The following is a 22025-nucleotide window of genomic DNA, read 5'->3' on the forward strand; positions in this document are numbered from 1 at the left end:
GTAGCAATCACGCAGTAACAACTATCAAACAACTGTTGATATCTTATTTTAAGGTTCATTAAAGTTATTGCATTGTTCTATTATTGTGTCTATGTTTTGTCATAATATTCTGTTCCATGTTGTGCCCAATTGTTGTGGTTCAAAATTCCGGTGCTGCGGTCTGCCTAACGGGTTACTGGGGATCCGGCTCGAAAAGTTGGAGTAGGAACAGGGTGGTTTTTAGTCAGTAAGAGTCTGACACTACCTCTCGCCTCGCCTAAGGCAGGAGAAGTCATTGGATGATTTTTCCCCCTTAAAAAAAACTGGTTCAAAATAACTTAATCTTTCGTAAAATTACGATAACTGTTAAAGAATTCACGTATTTTCAGTTCGCCTTTCAATTCTGAAATCCACCAGTTGGAATACATAACGTTTTTAGTAGGAATTACTTAATTATTATAATTTATATCTGCTGCTATATCAGCTGTATGTCAAATTTAACAATTGATAATAATGCACACGATTTGGTCCATCTATGCTGGCGCGATCTGTACTAGATTTCACCCGCCAATCCCATAAAAAATAATGTTATTTACGTCAGATCTATATTGGATTTGCGTCATACGAAAACTTGTTTAACCATAAAATGAGACACGAGTGTTTTTTCAATAATTTGTTTTTAAATCGTTTTATAGAAAAAAACACCAAACAGGTACCTTGACTGGTTTTGTATAGGCTTGCCATTATTTTTTTTATTGTCATAGGTATAATGAGCCTAAAGTTGTATTATGTATTTTTTTTTACAAAAACAATCAGTAAGTACCAGGGCAAAGTCTGGTATAGCACGCAATGTATGGCAAATAGGCAATAAGTTCACTTTAAGTTAAATGGGCCTTATCCATTAACTAGCAAAGTGCCATTCATTAAGTGCACTTCATCCGATTCCCTCTGGGAATACGACGAGTGATGTTATGTAGTACGAAAGTCGTGAAGAATATGTAAAAAAAAAATATTTGATAATAATACTAAATCGTATAACTACTCGTGTTTTATATACATTTTACAACTCGGAAAAGCATTTAAATATTTTTTGTGATACGTGTTTAATTTTTCAAGTAAATAATATAATATTGAATGTTCAAATATTAAATAAAACATTTTGCTACCTAAAATTTTGCCTTTTATACATGACATAGTTAAAAATTTAAGTTTGCTATGCCACTAGATTTTTCTACCTATAGACTAAAAGCCCGAGACTCCCAGACGTGGAAATTACTAGACGCTTTAGTTGTTCCTACAACTACAACAAATACGTTCAGAAAAGTTTAAATTTAAATTTTTAAATTATTACTTGTAAAGGTCGTACTTTGCAGTCCATTAAAGATATTTATTCTACAATAATCTAGACCGCAATGTATGTGAACATGCGTCACAATTCTTTAATAATACCTACTTTATCTCAGTAAAAATTCCACAATAACATAAACCTGTCTTAATATTTTTGTTTATTTTTATCCCAGGCTATTCTTGATATAACGCAAATAAATTTCAATTTCAATTAAACTATCAATTAAGAAATAAATTGTAATTGATACTGAATAGTAAATTAATGTGCTATTAATCATTGTTGATAAACAAATAGGTAGACGCTATCGTTACCTATTTGGATTACATTATTATCAGCCAATCGATCGACTTAAATTCCGGATATTGTGCGAATTATTTTGGGTAACGCCTAATTAAATTATTCCTGTGTTATCTTGATTACATCGTAATGATTCACGATTAAGTATATCGAAACTGGTAATAACCAATCGTATAAAGATATTGCAGTGGTGTGATAATATGACACATATATACCTTCTTATATACTACTAGCGACCCGCCCCAGCTTCGCATGGGTGCAATGGTGGTATATTATACACGTATTATACATAAAAACCTTCCTCATGAGTTACTCTATCTATTAAAAAAAACCGCATCAAAATCTGTTGCGTAGTTTTAAAGATTTAAGCGTTCATAGGGACATACAACATGACAGAAAAAGCGACTTTGTTTTATTTTATACTATGTAGTGATCTACGAATTCAACTCGCATGTAGTTACCTAAGATATACTAGTAAAGGTTTAACGGCATTGCTTTAAACTATTTATTCTTTTTAATGACTTATGCACTAAACTGATATCCTTTCCAAATGTGAACAGTTAAGTTGTTAAAGTTAGTCGGACAGATCAATGAGAAGTGTCTATTGAACTTAGAACAAGATTAGTCAATATTTAGTTGAACAATATAAAAAATTGCAGCTAACTGCATAGAGCTTTGTCAATATGTCCCATATGTACAAATTTGCTCATCGACATTTAAATCGAATAAGTGGTTAATGCAAATTTAATGTTTTATTTTAAGACAACCGACAAAGGAAGGAGTATGAATAACTAATTAAAGTCACCTTAAATCTAAGACCAGCATTTGGGTTCACACTTCATACATAATTTCACTGACACTCGTATACTGCCGTGATGGAATATGCTTTGTAAATAAGCAAAAAAATTATATTTCTTAAAATATGTATAAAATGCCCTGTTATTTTTATTTTGCCAAGGGATTTTATATTTTAATAACTTATAATAAAGGATTTAGGGTCTTAATAACTCCATAAATCAAAATAACAATATTTACGAGTCTGTACAGACCATGTTGTCCAAGACTTATGTATGTCCACTGTCATTCATGGGTCACTGTTAATGGCTTGTCGCCTAGATTATGACGACTGGCTAACTAATAGTCGGAACTTCTAACTGACTGTGTCCGTACACTGTAAAATTAATAACTTAATAGGCACCTCAAAATGTAATATAAGGAAAATATTTACAAAATTTGAAAATTTCTATAATTAAACAATTGTGGATTTTTTTACCTGAACTGAAAACCCTTACAAAAATTACGTGTTGGAATGTTAGTTGTAGGTACATACATATGTGGCAATTTACCAATGCCATTATTGAGATTTACCTGAACATACGTATTTCCTTGAAGTGATAAGTTTCCTTATAACATACAATTTCCTTAAAGTAAATACTTATCAGTAGAGATGGATAATAGTAATTATAAGTTTTTAAATATCGGAAACTCATAGACATAAATAAACATGATAAATATCCCGTCTTAAGTTCTAATATTAGATAATTGTAATTCCCGTTGGAGACATAGTAATTCCATTGAACACAGCTTACTTCCTAAGCTTCGAGTGAAATGTCAACATGCTATAATTAATATTATGGGAAAGCGTATTTTTAGGTCACATCAGCTTGTTTTGAAGGGACCATCTACGTTAATATTATCTCTACATGTTCAACGAAAGAGGGTCTCGAGTCTTGATCATTATGACCTTAGAAAGGTCCGTTACCTGTTTCCTTTTGAACCCTAAAATTCATATACTACGTGTATTTAAGTATGTACTCAGTACCATCATAATATTTACTCGTCCGTCTGAAGTACCTAAGCAATACGAGTAAGTAATTAATTTATAAATTATACGTATGTTCACGTATCTAAGACTATGATTTCATATAATTACAAGTGGGATACCGGTTTTAACTGTATCTCCTTTGAGCTTGACACGAGTTTATATAACCCGTGTAATAGCAGTTGCACAATGGCTCGGAATATTTCCACAATTACTCTAGTTGTTTATGTGTATCAATCGATGTGCCAATATGAATTACCTTTAATTCTATTACGAAGAAGTACATCAGACAGATGCTTATAGTAGTAGTAGCTTATACAGGGTCTACACCTGTTACCTATTTTCTTTCTACGCTACGATGAATAGAGATATAACAGCAAGATCTATTAGCCTATTTTATAAATATGCTTATTCATAAATATTCTATACTGGACTTAAATCCAGTTTTTTTTTTATTTCTTCAAGGGACTCGTGGCCAAAGGTCAAGATTGCAATACTAGAGCAACATAGTAGACTTAGTAATTACAAAATAACTACTATGTAACTAATACATAATGAACATGCAGAGTTCATAATTATTACAAAACAACCTGTTAAGTGCCACAAAAACAGAAGAGTGCGAGTTCTCTATATTTATAGAGGTTAGTCTCTGAGCTAACTGGGGCAACCGGTAGTGAAGAATAGTTAGTTAAAGAAAACATAAATAAAAACTACATTTATACTACAGAACAAAGAAACTATCGCTTTGAAGTTGTTTATGAATCTTTAGTCGTAGTAGATCGTACTATGTAATTTTGAAAAATAGTTCCTTATAAAAAATGTAATTAATATATTCAAAATAAACGTTGTGATGTAATCGAAACATTCACGTTTTTTATTATAAAACTTCTACAATTATTATTAAAGTCACATATATTGGCATTCAAATGATCCTGTGATATCGTAAATGTCTCTTATACTAGTTTTAAAGTCGATCGACTTGTATAGTGTTACCAGTCATGGTCTAGCTCTGACGTCTGCTTGCCGATTGGAATTTGTAAAAATTAAAGATTCAAATGTGAGGGTTATTGATACCTATTAATTAGTAGGTATGCCTACGTCCAGTATCACAAAAGTGAGTGGGTTTTAAGTATCCTATTATCATACTGTTATCATTATTTTCATCAAAACACGAATAATTACACAATTGTTCTAACGTCTTCAGACTACATCCGTCTTTGAAGTCAACTGTGGAATAAATGCGTAAATCTTTTTACGTAAAACATTAAATCAAGTTAAAATCTCGAGATTACGTTTAGCTAGCATGAATTTCTTGCAGAGTTGTTATCGCTTTGGAATGTGCCTTAAAACCGCCCACAACGTAAGCAATTGTTTTTGTTGAACCATGCCCTTAGTAAATTACACAAATAACTCATACTTATTGAAGTTCTTGCCTAGGATTTAGCAATTATTAATAAAAAAAAATGAACATACCTCTACCTAGTACCTAGTAATTAAAAAGGATATCGTTATGGATTTGTTTATGAGAATTATAAAGGTATAACTGTTTCTCCGAATGAAGTTAATTGACATTAACAATTTCGTTTATAAGATTTTTTATCAACACCTATTTATTCAAATTTTATAGAATTACGATCGAACGAAGGATTCACCTGTAGATGGTACACAACCTTAAAGGCTTACGTACGACGTACCTATGGTACGTATTATTTACGTTTGATACTTAGCAAAGTGAATTTTTGCAGTTACTTAAACGCTTTATAGTTTTACCTATTTTTGTAACTTGTTAGTTTAGGTTTTACACAAAGACTTAAATGTATAACTGAACATGGTTAAAAGTTACTTTTTATGGAATTGGGGCCAACAGGTTGACTAATTTTGATGGTAAGCCATCGGCTCTGCCCATGGAGAACTGTTATCTACTTGCTTACGGTGTGCAGATTTTTATATGGGGTTAAGTTAAGATAGCGGATAGGGTCCGTATTCTCCATACTTAAGCATATCTTTTGGACAAACCATCCGGTATCTTAACCTCTTCCTGTGGCATTTCGTCAAAATGAAAGTTGTAACTCTTATGGCGAAAAATGTCATTAACTTTGTCGTTACCTTCGCGGTTGTGGCAGAGTTGAGAAATAGAGAGGCATTCCTCTATACTTAGCAAGCATTAGCTTAAAGTTCTAGAACTTACACATTGCACGCTTCGAAGGAAATTCAGCCAGTACGAAATGTTTCGCAAAGCACTGCTTTTGCGTAAATATGTATAGATCCGTGGTAATTCATTGGTACATCTTCGTGCGTGATTGAGCACTAATATACGCTGCAATACTGCCGCGTACTTACGTACAAAAAGAAAATGATATATATAAACTGCATTAATATGCATAATTATGTATTTCGAAAGCTTCTAACTCCAAACACTACAATTTTAAATATTTTCTAGTCTTATTTATCGATTTCCAACAACTATGTTACTCTAACTATGTCATAGCTGTTTTATGTAATCGAACCATTATTATGAAACTTTTTGATTTAAATTTATGCTCATCAGTGACTAGGCAGAATAAAATTTTAAAATGTAGGTTCATTAACTTTCTTAAACAGAAATTCGTTCAAATCAAGTAGCTGTTGTTATTAGCATTGGACTTTGGTTTTGCGATTGCCAACTCTTGCAAAATAAGGAAAAGAATTTTGTTACTTTTTGTTAATGTATAGTGCAATATCGCAGTCGTTAAATATTGACTGCAAGTCGCTATCGAGTTTGAGCTGGCTTCCTTAATGTTAGTGCCACAGACTAATTTTAAAAGTAGGTAATACTAATGTTAATAGAATACATAGTCACTCTACATTCTAACTATCGGTTACCTAGTGTCAGTATTTCGTCACTTTGATTAAAATTTAAAATGCAACAACCGTTTTATTGCTGTTCACTTATATCCAAGTCATATTATTATTGTGTTAATTTGTGTTATGTAAAATATATAGCTCTCTAAGTTTGAAACGATATAATAGAATCAACTGAGCATCTAAATCTAACTGTCAAACATTAAACACAAATTGATTCTGATTACAGAGTAAGAGTAACAAACTAATTATGTTAGTTAAATGTTATAAAGATCATCAGACATAGGCATCCAATAATTTCTAGATTAAACTAATTTATTTTGTAATTAAACCTGAATTAAAGCAATGATAAACGCATTTAAAGAAACATAAACATACGGAATATGGCTTTATAAACACAAATTAAGAATAAAAGATCATTAGAAACTAATTTTGGCCACAGTACGTTTCCATAAGTTTATTTCTGAATCGGATAAAGTACTATATCATTGTTTATTGTTTTCAGATAACACTTTGTTAGCGGATATTCGGCTGATTGCAGACCACCGTCTCTCTGTGATAAAATCTGTTTATGTGGTAAGTCAATACATAAATTAGCATCTTAAGTGTAAAATATATTTTAGGAATTTGGAAAAATTCCCTAAAACACGATCTCTTGTTTACAACTGTACGACAAAAAACCCAAGACGAAAACATTATACAGAGCTGTAGACACATAGCTAGTTAATGTGACATTAATTTAGAATATTAGGCCTACTTAAAGTTGTCCTATTTTTAATAATGTCTGCAAACCGACTAAAATTTAGCATAGCTAGCTCTAATATAAAATACTAGCTACTTCTGCGCGGTTCCACCCACTCTGCTCGGCTCATATTGATTGTAGCGTGATGTTATATAGGCTGTAGCCTTCCACGATAATGCACTATCCAACACAAAAAGAAGTATTCAAATCGGACCAATAGTTCCGGAGATTAGCGCGTTCAAACAAACAAACTCTTCAACTATATATATTTTAATATAAATAAGTCTAAAATTTAGACTTATTTATATTTTATTAGATGATTTAGACTCTAAATCATCTCCGATTTATGTAGACGAACAGCAACAGTCGCGTACCTTCAAGAAAAAGCCTCCTCACCTTGACTGATTCACAACCTTGAGCAATATTCTGTTTGTGGTCTGCAAACCGACTAAAATTTAGCATAGCTAGCTCTAATATAAAATACTAGCTACTTCCGCGCGGTTCCACCCACTCTGCTCGGCTCCTGTTAATCGTAGCGGGACTTTATATAGGCTATATAGTTTTCCTCGATAAATGCACTATCCAACACAAAAAGAAGTATTCAAATCGGATCAATAGTTCCGGAGATTAGCGCGTTCAAACAAACAAACTCTTCAACTATATATATTTTAATATAAATAAGTCTAAAATTTAGACTTATTTATATTTTATTAGATGATTTAGAGTCTAAATCATCTCTGATTAATGTAGACGAACAGCAACGATCGCGTACCTTCAAGAAAAAGCCTCCTCACCTTGACTGATTCACAACCTTGAGCAATATTCTGTTTGTGATCTTTTTTTTTAATTAAAAACATATTGTATATGATTAATCCGGTTCAAGTTTTTTTCAAGATTTTGATGTTGATTTATGTAAACTTTAAAATTATGCCTAGTGATTTTTATGTCTTGAAACTTAACGATATCATAAAAAAATAATAATATTCAAGTTTGTGTGTACCTGAACTCTGACTTCATAAAATATTGTCATGGAAACTACTTTTTAATGTTTTGTGGTTAACAAGACAAAAAACACTTTATTTTAACACGTTAAATTAAATAATTTTCTTTCATCCTTAATAAATAAATAGTGAGAAAAAAATATGTAAATAAGAATTACCATTTAAGTTTTCAAATTTGGTTTACCAGGGACAAGGTAAACCACTGATCTTTTTAAAAAAATCTATCAAAATAAAACAACATTCTAGAAGTTTAGATTTTTTAGCTGCAAATATCAACGTAATAAATCAATTGTACATATTTAAATTCTGTGCTAGTGGAAAATATCCTCTTGTGAAATACATTTGATATTGCAGGTGCATTTAATATTTCTACACACGTCCGTATCTAGTTAATCTTTGTGGCAAAACTTACAATTATACCGATTATGAACAAACTAAAAAGATCAATAGTTAAGTTTATTTATTAAATAGCTTCTTCCTATGTTTACGAAGGTAGAGCAGTTTTCAACGTCCGGAAATAAATAGAGTAGTTTACTTGGCAAATGGACATAACGAGAGGTCGAGGGTCAGATATAATAAATGGTTGGTGCTAAGCACAATGACGTTTGTGTGACGCGACAATGTGACGCAGAGAGTTTGTAAAGACGAGGGCGCGATGGTCGAGCAACGGCAGCGCGCGCGCATGTCAGTCAGTGTCCGCCGCGCCGGTGGACGCCAACACCTGCGCGTGCACATATATCAACAACGCGAAAGTCGACCTGCTTGCTTTTTATTATTTGTATTCACGCGGTGTACATAACAGACACGCTCCTATAGAAAGGATAGTATCGTCCTTTCGTTGTTCCACGCCCGGTTTACTGAACATCCGTACACGTAAGTGCTATCAATAAAATTGTGATTTAATTCAATCTATATCAATGCAAATTTCATTCAGACATAAAAGAGAAACACGTTCAAATATTTTAAAAATTCAAGTCTACCTTGAACATTTTATAAAAACGACTAAATTGTTCTAGAACTTATTTTTTTACTTTTTGCATAAATAGAAAAATACAAGGCGGATTTAATGCTAAATACGTCTTCAAAATAATTAATGAATCATGTGCTTGTAATAAAAAATTAGTAGAATTTTGTATGATATCAAGTAAACAGATTTATAAAAATATTATAATGTTTTCCTTAATTTATTCATAATACAATGTTACGATTTCCTTTCTAAAACATTCCTTTAGTCGTAGAAAAATAAAACAGTTCACGGTTAAGGCATTTTATCTGTCTGGTTTCGCGTAACAATCTTGTTTCAGTTCAAATCGCAGACTGTATCAAAGGTGATGCAATTAATATTAGCTTCCTCGTTTGTTGCAAGTAGAGTAATGCATGTATTTGTGTTACACATCTGTGTAGTTGCCATATTGTTATAACTTTAATACAACTTCACATAAAGCACTCAAGTATTTTGATTTAACGTATAGTTTGTGCAAAAAGTATGTTACTCGGCCATACCGGTAAATTACAACACTTTGATGTAGTAGTGACCTTTCTTAAACCAAGGAGCGTAATATGCAATGCGAAACTCTCCAACAAACTTACTTCAGAATCAATTTTATAACTATTAATGACGTTACGTTAATTGTTCACCGAATTAAGTGTTAAACGGGATTGTTATTGTTCGATCAGAGGTTACATAAATAAGAGACCGACAAAGATTTCACGAGGTTCCTATCTAATTGATCATCGCTGCATATCGATGAATTTACGCAACGCTGCGTTCGCGTCGCGTCGCCGTCGTCTGCGGTTCCACTTCCACGTTGCTTCGTCGACAAGCTAGAATTGCGATGTTAACGGTGTTGGAATCATCGAATTTCATTATCTTTTGTAATGAATCATTCCGAATGAATTTTATTTTCCCATAGTCGGCTTTGGTTTACTGATTTCTGTTATCGCATCATTCATTTTAATCTCATTATTTTGATAATGCAGTCCGATTACATTTTTATTCGTTATATTGTTATCGTTAACCAGTGTTAGTAAACGTAATGTAAATATACTTTATTTGAATCATAAATAAAATATTCACCATAAAGTATCAATTACCTTGGAATATAAGGAAACCATTTTATGAATTTAAATGACTCGAATGTTCTAGTTCCTTACTGATCTTGAACAGTTCAGTCAGAGTTCAAGGAATAAGTACACTGGATATTATTTTCTCGTATTAATTTTATTTGGCAACACTTGAATCATGGTTCTTAACCAATGGTATTTAAAACTTAGTATCGCGTAATACCTATTTAGTTGATATTGTTTATTAAGTCACGTTTGTCAACTGTCATTAAAATGTTTACAGTTTGTCGTGTACTTGCCAATACACGAAACTACAAAACAGACATAAATGCATGGCTTTATAGATTTATTAAAATCTATTAAGTATTTGTAATTTTCTTGCAGTAATGTTTATTGCATCTTATGTTCACAATGTCAAGTTGCTTGCTTATTCATTACCAGTTAAAATCAGTTTAAATATAGGGAATATACGATAAGCCTATAGTAGGTACACGACTTGGTAAGCTCGTTTGCATACGTTACATCTTACATCCTAATCATTAAAGCATTTTCTTATGTTCTATATTAAACAGCTAACCAATGCTGACAGCCAGCCAATGCACCTGCATGTTCCTAATTCATTTCACTGACTAAGACCGCATTTAATTTAATTTACTTTACAATAACTTAAGACTTTATGTACGTCATTGTGCAATTATCCTCTACGTTAGATAGCCATCATTACCACTATTAAGGAAAAATTCAAGTTTTTATAAAATATTTAAAGACAGGAATGTCCGCATCCATTTACAGCAATTGCACAGATTGTGCGCGTTCATACTATAATTTTCATGTTTGCTTAATACGGTTAATCGTCTTTCCAGACTGTTCTTGTAGTTCTAGTACAATGTTATTCATGCTAACTAGTTTTTACAACATTGCACACCGAGGTGAAACTTTTTTTTGTAAATAAATATTAAAAGGTTGCATCAAATTTCATAATGCACCTACTTAAATACGGTTTTGAGTGTAGTGATATTTTCAAACGCGACTTAGTATGTGCGATATGTTCGTAAATAAAAATAACGCAACAGTTAAAGCTGGCAGGATGGTTGTCGAATAGTGGTGTGTGGTGCGTACGAGTCTGTGGCAGTGGGTCAGTGGTACCACAGGGCGCGGGCGCGGACGTCTGGCGCAACACCCTTACGTAAAACTGCGGACTACGGACCGAGGCCCGGTGAAAGTTGTGACTGCTTCATAGAACACTCGAGACGAAAACGTTTACGGTCCCCTTGCCATGTGTAAACGGTTTTTCCTTCGAGAAGGATAAATATGCTATTAATCTATAATGATTTAGGATGTAGATACCTATAACAGTACCTTAGTTTTTTTTTTTTGTAAACATTAACGTTATTCGGTGCGGGTTTTAGCCTGATAACTGGTTTTATGGTGTGACGAAATAAGATAGATGGGTATATTCATTCTTGAGACATTAAGGATATGTTACTTGTGCCTACAAAATTAAATGTATAAAATTTTTTAAAAGGTCAATAGCCTTGCAACTTGTATTACAATATTTTTGTTGTATGCCCGACACTTCGAGATTATTTTCCTGAAATTTTAAACTTGGAGCTTAAGCATGTGCAATGAAATTTCGAAGACAATTTAAAACATTATTCTGCAATCCAAAATAATTTGGTGAACTGATTTAATAAAAAGAAACTAACTTTACTTAGGATTATTATACAAAAATTATTTAATAATTAGAATTAAAATTAATTAGACGCAATGAATAAATAACAATAATTTATGAAAGCGTGTTCAAAATGGTGAAGTTATGTAACGGTTATACTTGCAAATGGGTAATTGGGCTCAAGTGTATGTGAGTGTAAGTGAATTTTGCCGTGAAGAGCAGGTCAAGGTCGGCTACAATAGGCGGTTGTGCAACAGCTGCCTGCAGCTCGCTGTGTCGTGTCATCTCGTTCTCTTCAGCCACTACCGGCTCGCACAGGCCCAGCCACTAGCTCCGCTTATGCGATTTATTTCACGGTCATGATTTATAATGATCATCAACCTTGCCACCTGCCCTACCCGATTATTATACAGGTACATGGTGCCATGTTGTTGACGTCTTTTGCATCTAATTTCCCTTGATTGTTTGCTTTAATAGGAAACTTAGCCGGTTTGACAAACTGGCACTTTGATGCATAGCATTAGCGCTTGTATCAACAAGATCTAGAATTTCGATGCCGTAACAAAGGTTAACAATTCACGGAACGTGACGTTAGTCCAAATACATATTATGAAGACGTGAGGTTTAGAAACAAACCTACGTGCCATATAACTTCCGATCGACCGTGAGCAACTACTTGACTTGCTGATTTTACTCGTGTCAATATCTCAACATTGATATTGTAGGTGATTTTAGAATAATTATATAAGATCTAGCTTAATCTATGATATATAAACAAGATTATAAATTAATGATAATGTTAAGGCCTGCGTAACCTTAGTCTACTGATTTCATTGACAAAATTAGGTGTCAGATACGGTCAACAGCAATGTAAAGAGGTCTAGCGGTCGATCATATCGCCGGCCCCCTATACTTGGCTTACTTGCAAATAGCTTCGTATAATGTGATGCAACTACGGAATAATCAGTCATTCCATATGTGAAATCTCCAGTTTGAATGGCTAGATTGTAAGGACTATGCCGCAATATGTTTGCCTGACTTTCACTGTTCCACCTCCATTATATACCATATTTTCGGTATTATAGCCATTTTATTATTAATTTTGGGATGTGCCTATTCTTAGCGTTAATATAATATCCACTTAAAACTAATTTGTTCATTTTGCGACGTTATTTCACTTTAATTCCTGTATATTATGATAATCGCACTTATGCACAGGACAGGTTTTTCTAGTATGATAATGAATTATGTAATATAAGTCACTGCCACATGTTACGCTCTAAAAATATTGAATGTTCAACTACAGGTTATGGTCCATTAGACTAAAATTAACACCCCAAGGTCCCGTAAAGTCTGTGAGCTGTGACTGAAAACAAACATTTGGTATTATTCTGTTGCATTTTTATGTGCCATCACATTTTATTCATAATACAGTATTTCTATCTACAAAAATCCGCCGTTTAATTCTATGTTTAAATGGGGACATTCTAAATCAGCAATTTTGTTTCACATGCGATGTCTTATCTTTCAATATATCGTTGTTAATTAATATTTAAAATACAACTTTTCGTTTCTGTGTATAATATATCACTTCATGTCAAATATATGCCAATATCACATTATATTCGTATCACATATTTACATTGATCTATAAAGAAAAAATGCTTAAAATAACTCAAAACATGTTTATCTTTTTACATTAAATACGTCACAGCTTGATATATAAGATATGTATCCTTATGTGAACTCTAAAAATAATCAGTGTCCTGCGTGGTCTAGAGTGCAACTTGTTTACTTGTGCGTCCTTATTAAGGAAAACGGGTTTCCCGTAGAGCTTTGCTTTGCTTAAAACATTTACTACCGCACTCACAGACATTAGATGTTTCCTTAGTAAAGATTTTGTATCGCAAACAATTGCTAAAGAAGGACTGGATTAGGTAACCATTAAATGCCTCTGAGTTAGTTAGTAAATTATATTTAATGTATGAAACAAAGTAAATACAATTGAAAAACTATGAATAATATAGGGATTAAATATATGTACATGAATAATATAATTATTTCAATTAGGACTACACTAAATAAATTAACGTCATAATTTGTAAAGAAAAACTTAATAAATAAATCATTATTTTTGTAATGGTTGCTTATGCCTAAACTGAAAATCTACACGGTGAAATACATTTAGCTGAAAATTGTTGGGGAGGTAGCTTACCTAAGTACCAGAAGACTGACATAGGATACTTTTTATCCAAAAATTTCCCACAAATCCTACGGGATCGGGATTGCCCGTACGAAATCGCCGACAGAAGCTAGTATGAATTAAATTGCAAATATGTGAACTAATTTTTGGTATGCAACAACTAATTTAATATTAATGAAGAACATCGTACTGTCACCTAATAAAAGTAATTCCTACTTATTATACGTATATTTAGGCCATCGTGACTATTGTGTGTGTATGTCTAATTTCTACGTGCATTGACGCAGAAATCACACACACATACAATCATTATACAAAGTGTCAGAAATTCCACTGAATATTAAAAATAAGGCAATAGTAGGTATTTATAGTGCCTAATCCGCATTATTTATTGATATAATATATTTTATCTGCAAATGAAGAATTTTACGCATCCTTTAACCTTGTGTTAAATAATTACAATTTTGTGTAGGTCACTGTGATCATGACATGTCCTTATTAATAGTCATGTGGCATTGACTTGTATAGGATTTTTAGTTTTTAATCTAATTCGATATTTGTGACTTTTTACTCTTAGTTGGTATGATTAGTTTTATTCGAACTGTGTAATAATTATTTATTTATCTTTGTTACAGATTTAATTAGTCGATAGAGAAACCTACCCAAAGATGGCTACCATATACAATTGGTACAGAGACCTAATGGACAATAGGAGTGGTAAGTTACAAGTATTATTTTTATTTCATTTCAATATAATCTATATCCTGAATTGAAACGTCATAATACACATTAATTATCTTTGACAAAACCTTCATGTATTAGTTACGTATTGTTTATTTATCGAATGTATTATATAAACAACCATTTTGGCCATCAATAAATATTCATCGGTTGAACTTTAACATTTTTACAATTGTTATGTACTTAAAAGATGTTATTTTAAAACTAAAATTTCATTTCGTAACTATTGATGCGAAATAATTTTATGTTTCTTGAGGTGTTTTAACAAATCTCGTGTTGAGTGTGAAGACAACGCGCATCGATCGTGTTTTGTCGAGTCTAAGCGTTTGCTCAATACATTACATAAGAACTGCGGAACGATTCACACTCAGGCGCAACCCCACTCCTGTAACGTTGCGCCTTCTCCGGCAGAAGTTATGTCAACTGCGCTGGCGACCTCGAAACCCATCAGTCTCGATTACTGAGCTACATGCATACACTATGGAAAATACGCATCACCTTTTTATACATATACTCTATTCCTTAGCAGTTTACAAAATTACTCACAAACTTTTTACCTATCGACTGTAATCTTGATAGGTCATCGGTCGTGGTATAAATTAATAAAGCCTTGTTAATAAAAAATATGTTGAATGTAAAGCCCATTTAAAAACCATTACGAACAATTTATATTACTGTCACACTACCTACTATAAAAACATACCATATAGTATCAATACTGCGTACATATTTTAGGTAGATACTATGTGTAAAGTCGTTTAACATAATTCAGTAGCTATTTTATAGGAAGGAGACTTATACGTACCTATATATCAATTATATAATATATTATAAATGGTTCCGCATAAAAAAGCAAAAGGTACCTTTAAACTTTAGTAGGCAGTCAAAGTACAATTTTAATTAATTCTGATAATAAATCATTATTATTATTGCTTTAGAATTAAAACTGGCATATTAAAAATTTACATCTTGCGAAGTACCTACGAATAGCCGTAATCGTAAAAAATACGGAAAACGTCTACAAAGTATGTTGTAGGCTTGTAGGTGACTACTTATCAGAATTATATAATACTGTTATCGATATGAGTAACTGGCTGAACTTGAGATAGACCCAATTGTGTTATCGGCTGATAACACTAGACATTCTCATTTCTCATACGATAGTGAATCATGAAGTAATTAATCATTCCGATAACAATACTTTCGTTACGCTAAATATTGCTTTGATAATAAAAACAATGCCTATGTTCCATCTCTAGTATATTCATAAATGACTCGATGTAATTGAAAAATCACAAGTTCCTATACACACAAGGAAAATTATAGCGAAGTACTTTGTAATATTTATATAGCTTATAACCAAAGTACACTTTGTCTTGAACAAATGTTTGTATGTTAATATTACTCTATTGATATTACTTATTTTTTCTTGTATAATTTTCCTAGCTCTACTAGGAATAATGTGTAATTTATTTTCTAATGCTATTTGTTCTAAGAGTTCACACAGTAACATTATAATTTATTTTATTATCCGTACAGACACATTTGTAATGTACTTTACTCAGTAATTTATTTTTTGTCGTAAAAAATGGAAGGTTAATGAAATTTACTTTTCCAATTTCTAGATCCCCGTGTGAAGGACTGGCCGATGATGTCATCGCCATGGCCCACACTAGCGGCGTGTGTCTGCTACGCGTACTGCTCGCGCGTGCTGGGCCCCAGGTTCATGGCGAATCGGAAACCCTTCGAACTGCGCAGCGTGCTAGTCATCTACAACCTTGCACAAACGATATTCAGCGCCTGGATATTCTACGAGGTAAGGATACAATCTACCATCTTGGGGTAAATAGCCTCACGGGGTAAAACACGCACGGCAGGCCAATGAACTTGGCAATCACTTGATATTAGAACCAACAGTACCTCGGTCACGCAAGTTAAGTGTTTCTATTCAATTTTTATGTAAAGATCACCATGTGAACTTTCCAACTCGACCATAAATTAACGTCGTTTGACCATTACCCTTTACATCCTGGTTATTTTTATCTGTGCATCTTACCTTGATATGTTTCGAGAATATATTGGTGCTAAAAATAAAATTAATGCGAAAAATACGTCAGCAGAAATCCCTATCGTTTGTGTTTTATTTTATTTTTTTTGTAATGTGTTGTTTTTGTTTTTTATTCACAGTACTTGATGAGTGGCTGGTGGGGTCAATATAACTTTACGTGTCAACTTGTCGACTATTCCCGAAGTCCGATGGCGATGAGGGTAAGATTTATCAATTCTATATTTCATACAAAAATTTTATATTTCAGGGAGTTTCTAAGAACTTATATCGTATCGCGTTTAATAGTAGGAGGTAGCAGCAGTAATATTATACTCTTAAATGAAAAAAGGAGCCTTATTAGAATACCAACCAGTATTATTCATTACCGGTCTTTAAAAACTAAATATGGAATTCGTTGAATAACTTAATAGGTATAATATAAATGAAATAGAGTATATACAAAAACTCAAAAATATTATAATCAAAACATTAGTGAATTTTTTACTGCCTCTATGTCTATATTATAAAAAGTTTTGTTTTCGACTCGATGAATCTTCATAATTATTAATGGTTGGGTACACAAAACAAACGAGCCTCTAGTATTTTTTATAACTTTTTTTTTATATTAATGTAAATTTGTACTTACCTACTTACAATATGGCGATGTGAAAAATCTCACCAACGTACCTCTTTTGACAAAGATATATTGTGTTAAAATAAAGTTATACCTGTCATCTCATAAGGTAGATGGTTATCTAGATGGTGATAACGACAATTAGAACCTGTTTAATCGCCAATACAATAGAAATATAATACACAAAAAAAAACCGAAACTTAAATTACTTTGTTACTATAAATCTCACACTGGAGATAACGAAATCCGGTATACATATAATAATATAGACTTAAAGATATTCTCACAGTAATTTTTGCCTACATAGTTACATACAGTAAGTATGAACAATATCATCATCCGCCATTTTTGTTTTATTTTTAAATCTTTTGAAACATAAATGAATAAATCAAGGTAATAAATAATACTTCCGTCTTTGACCTGATAATTAGAAACATCGACATACAAAATAATAATATAGTGTCAACAGAGTTTTACGAACGTAAATGACGCAAGAAGGTCGTGTTCATTAGCGACTCCATGTGCCTTTGCTTGCTCAACCATTAAAATCGTTTAAAAAAACAATAGTAATTATTATTAATGTTCAAATAAGTACCAAAATAGTATTTTACTTAAGCAAATGACAAATAGGTATCGGTGACTGTGTGATTAACCTTACTTATTACGCACGCGATAAAGTAAATCGCATATCACTTTGTTGTTTACGATGTAGTAAGTTTAGGTTAAGTTGTAATTAATATATATTGTATTGTAGTACATTATCTAGTATATAATATATTAGTATTGCATTTCCACAGCCACCTAAATATTTATTGAACCGATGTATTACCAATAGTTTTATTTCTTAATAAAGAACCGAGACTAATAAATAAAACTTAATGGTCTGTTTGTAATATTGAAATAACCGCTTTTTACTACATACATACGAAACATACACCAAAATAACATTTTTTATCTGTCTGTCTGTTTGTTCCGGCTAATCTCTGACCGATTTAACCAAGACTTTTATTGGCAGGTATCTGATGTACTAAGGTGTAACTTGAATTCTTTTATTTTAGAAAATATACATAGTTACAAAATCCGTAGTCTACGCAAGCGAAGTCACGAGTATCAGTTAGTTATAAATAATTGTAAACAGAATTTTGCTTTTTGGTCGAGCAAATAGGTAGCAAAAAATTCAGCTTAATTGTTTCTAATTTAAGTAAGTAATTATAATTATTATAATGGCCATTAATACGAAAATACGAATAACTTGGAATATATTACCATGTCTTATAAATACATAACAAAAATAATTAGACGATACACACGGGCACGACTTTAATGAAAATCAATGCGTCTTGACGAAATGAAATAGGAAATTCTCACTGTTCTGGCATTAGGCTCCTCCCTATTACATAGAACACATAATATATGTATCAAGACTTTCAAAGAGAGGAGGTCTTTGAACACGTCTGACATATTATTTTGTTATGCTTTTCATGGTAGGTAATGTTCTAATCATGTCTTGTTATTTCTATACAGATGGCGAACACGTGCTGGTGGTACTACTTCAGCAAGTTCACGGAGTTTATGGACACGCTTTTCTTCGTGCTGCGCAAGAAAAACGAACACGTGTCTACTCTGCATGTGATACACCACGGCATCATGCCCATGTCCGTGTGGTTCGGACTTAAATTTGCTCCAGGTCAGTTACACATCATCATTTTCTTGCTTATGTTTATATCAGAATGACCATCCCTATAGGGCGAGGTGGCTATTCAAAAGTGAGCTTCCAATGGGTGTCCGACTTGAGTCACAAGACAATCAAAATTAGAGTCAATTCTTCGGTCAACTTTCGTGTCCAGAACGTAAGCCAGTCCGGAGCCGCGGACAACGTAAAAAGTCACCGGGGCTCCAGCTCAAAGCAGGAGAAGGAACAGGGTGGTTTTTTAGTCAGTAAGAGTTTGACACTCCCTCCCACCTCACCCTAGGCGGGAGAAGTCATTGGATGATTTCCCCCCTCAAAAAAAGAACGTAAGCCAGTGCTAATCTATCCATGTAGTTCCAACTCTATTAGTTTTACATTGGAGGCTGCCATCAGACGAATTGCACGATTGCAAGAATCGCGCCCAATCGAATATATTCAACTGTTAGTCGTAATAACAACTTTACGCGGGTGAACTATACTGTTTATCGTTAACCCTTTTACACCATACCTTTGGATCAAATACCCTAACGCCTCGTTCACACTACGCTAGTATTTTAGTCCAGTAGCGAAGTACATAGTAGCTCTCTCTCGCTTCTGTCCCAAAATCGAAGCGAGAGAGAGAGCTACTAAATACTCGCTACTTGACTTGGCTTAACATGCGAACAAGGTATAAGTCAGGTCCGTCCGTCTGGTACACTATTATTCCAAACTTAGACTGAAACTAAAAACACTAATCAATTATCATATTGATCCAAAACAAAGGTTGTTCAACCTTCTCAAACCGTATTAGAAAGTAGGAAGCTATGTAAACATGTATGTATCAAATCGGAACGGCTAGACTTTCAGGGTACCATATTAACCTTGTGCATGTAACTGTACACGAGTAGGTATTGGCCACTTTTAGGGTCACCGAGGTCGTATTTTTAAATATTAACGACCAACGTTTAAATTGTTCTGAAAAAAATACTACTGATGCTATTGTTCCAGTGGAAATTAGTTAAAGCGCTACTAGAGTAGCAAATTATTAGGATTTGATTAGCGTTTCTTCATAACATTTTAAGTGTTTGTAATGTATATTATAATTATAGTTTTAATTAGGATTGAGTACGTATTGACATAACTAGAATTGCCATAGTAAAAACCTGTGACGCGCGCACCAAAACGATGTAAAGCTAAAAATTATATGGCTTGTCATAAAATAAAATGGGAACAAACTTTGACCTGTATTACCAAGGGATCAAAGTAATAATTAACTAATGGGCTCTGTTTAATACACGTTTACAATTAACATACGTCATTGCCATACTTCAGATAGGAATAATTATATTACTCATACGGGAAAATGATTAAACAACATTCCTCGACCTCATATAATATTCCATTTAATGAAACATGTACTTAAATAATCTTTGTGCAGTCCTACATATAACATGTTGTTTTGAATTCCTGAATAATACTTACAAGTCTTTAAATAAGAACCGAAAATAAAGCGAAACTTACAAACCCTATAAATTATTACACGATCAAACGTTTAATAAATTGTTAAGAAGTTTAAAACGTCAAATGACCCTAAGCTTGTACCGGAATGCATGGTCGCCTCTTTGTCTAAAAGATCCGAAACGAAATTAGGTCAGTGCGTGGTGAACACACATTACTATACAACATGCATTCCAGGCACGCACTTGCCGCAATTGAGCTCAAAGCTATAGCAACATTGTGTTCATATGCACACCAAAGTACCATTTACTACTGTATTTAATTTAATAGAGTGGTTCAGGTGGACGCGGCTTTGTTTGATCCTTATCTTAATGACATCAAAATGCAATAATTTTAATATTAATATGTGTTTAGCAATTTAGGGACACTGCATGCACGCAAACAGACGTGTCACATTACTATAATAAATATTTGCAGCTCAAAGTTTATGTAGACAAGTCACCAATTTTTTTCCGCATATTTAGCAGAAAAGGTCTTTTACAAGATCAAGATCAAACTTAAAACCTCTAGTCAGTAAAAAACCTCGCCTCTACCTTGCATTACCTACATTTACCAAAGTTGTGAGATAACCTTTGGTCAAGACGGAAATTACATAGAATCACTCGAAACTTTTAATTCTTTAAAATGTTCTCAGAAATCGTAAAGGTATGGAATTTTTCGCTAGAAAAACTGTTCTACTAAAATATTTGTCCATCTCCTACGTAAGGTACTTACATTGTGTACATAACACGAACTGAGTAGATATCAAAGGTCTCTATTTTATATTAATATTCATACAGTAATCATAGATATCTTTACAAATACATCCTAAACAGAGAGGTTCGTAAATTGACAAATATAGGAAATATTTGCACATTAAAACCTCTTTAGCATCAATAAACCAATGTTTGTTACTTCCTTGTGTATTATCGTCGCCTACGGCCAAGGTTTGTTATCTTATTTGAATTAAAACATAAAAGTCTCAGTTTTGTTAAAATTATGAATATATGGGAATTCCATTAGTTTCTTCAATTATATAACAGCCTTAGAATATAAATAGCCAACCTCGGTTGCCGAATTAATCTGTTCTGTGTTTGGGGTTTCTTACTAAATTAAGAGCAATACTTTCGAAATCAGCACTCCATGTTTGGTAAACTTCCATATTATATTTGTTATGGTAGTACACTTAATTAGGTAGATCGATAATGAAAATTCCAAGGTATGCAATATTGACGTTTTTGGATACGCAAGGATTAGATTCAAATCCGTGTTTTCTACAAAGTTAGTACAAGGTTACGAAATGTATTTTATATAATAGTGTCCTCAATTTCGGTATGACAATGGGGCACCATATTGATCACCATAAATAAAGTACATAGTTATTCTCCCATACTTACCTTTATGATTGAAATTGCCGCATTAACATATTAAGTGTCTGATCTAGAGCTGTGGACTTCCTAACGGGTTA

General features: G+C 32.8%; 1 protein-coding gene across 4 annotated transcripts in view; it reads left to right on the plus strand.

Moving 5' to 3' along the window:
• Nucleotides 1-22025, plus strand: part of LOC118281679 (elongation of very long chain fatty acids protein) — a 41251-nt gene that overhangs the window by 15623 nt on the left and 3603 nt on the right. For 2 of the 4 annotated variants that reach the window (XM_035602345.2, XM_035602330.2), the window contains exons 2-6: nt 6793-6863; nt 14605-14686; nt 16336-16526; nt 16898-16978; nt 18916-19078. In XM_035602345.2, the coding sequence (XP_035458238.1) occupies nt 14638-14686; nt 16336-16526; nt 16898-16978; nt 18916-19078 (484 nt within the window). In that variant the 5' untranslated portion in view covers nt 6793-6863; nt 14605-14637. Of the gene's footprint in view, nt 1-6792; nt 6864-8635; nt 8904-10532; nt 10594-14604; nt 14687-16335; nt 16527-16897; nt 16979-18915; nt 19079-22025 lie in introns of those variants that run through there. The other 2 variants (XM_035602337.2, XM_035602354.2) reach the window with 2 other exon arrangements.

This window comes from Spodoptera frugiperda, chromosome 20, assembly GCF_023101765.2.
Source record: "Spodoptera frugiperda isolate SF20-4 chromosome 20, AGI-APGP_CSIRO_Sfru_2.0, whole genome shotgun sequence".
Lineage (NCBI taxonomy): Eukaryota > Metazoa > Arthropoda > Insecta > Lepidoptera > Noctuidae > Spodoptera > Spodoptera frugiperda.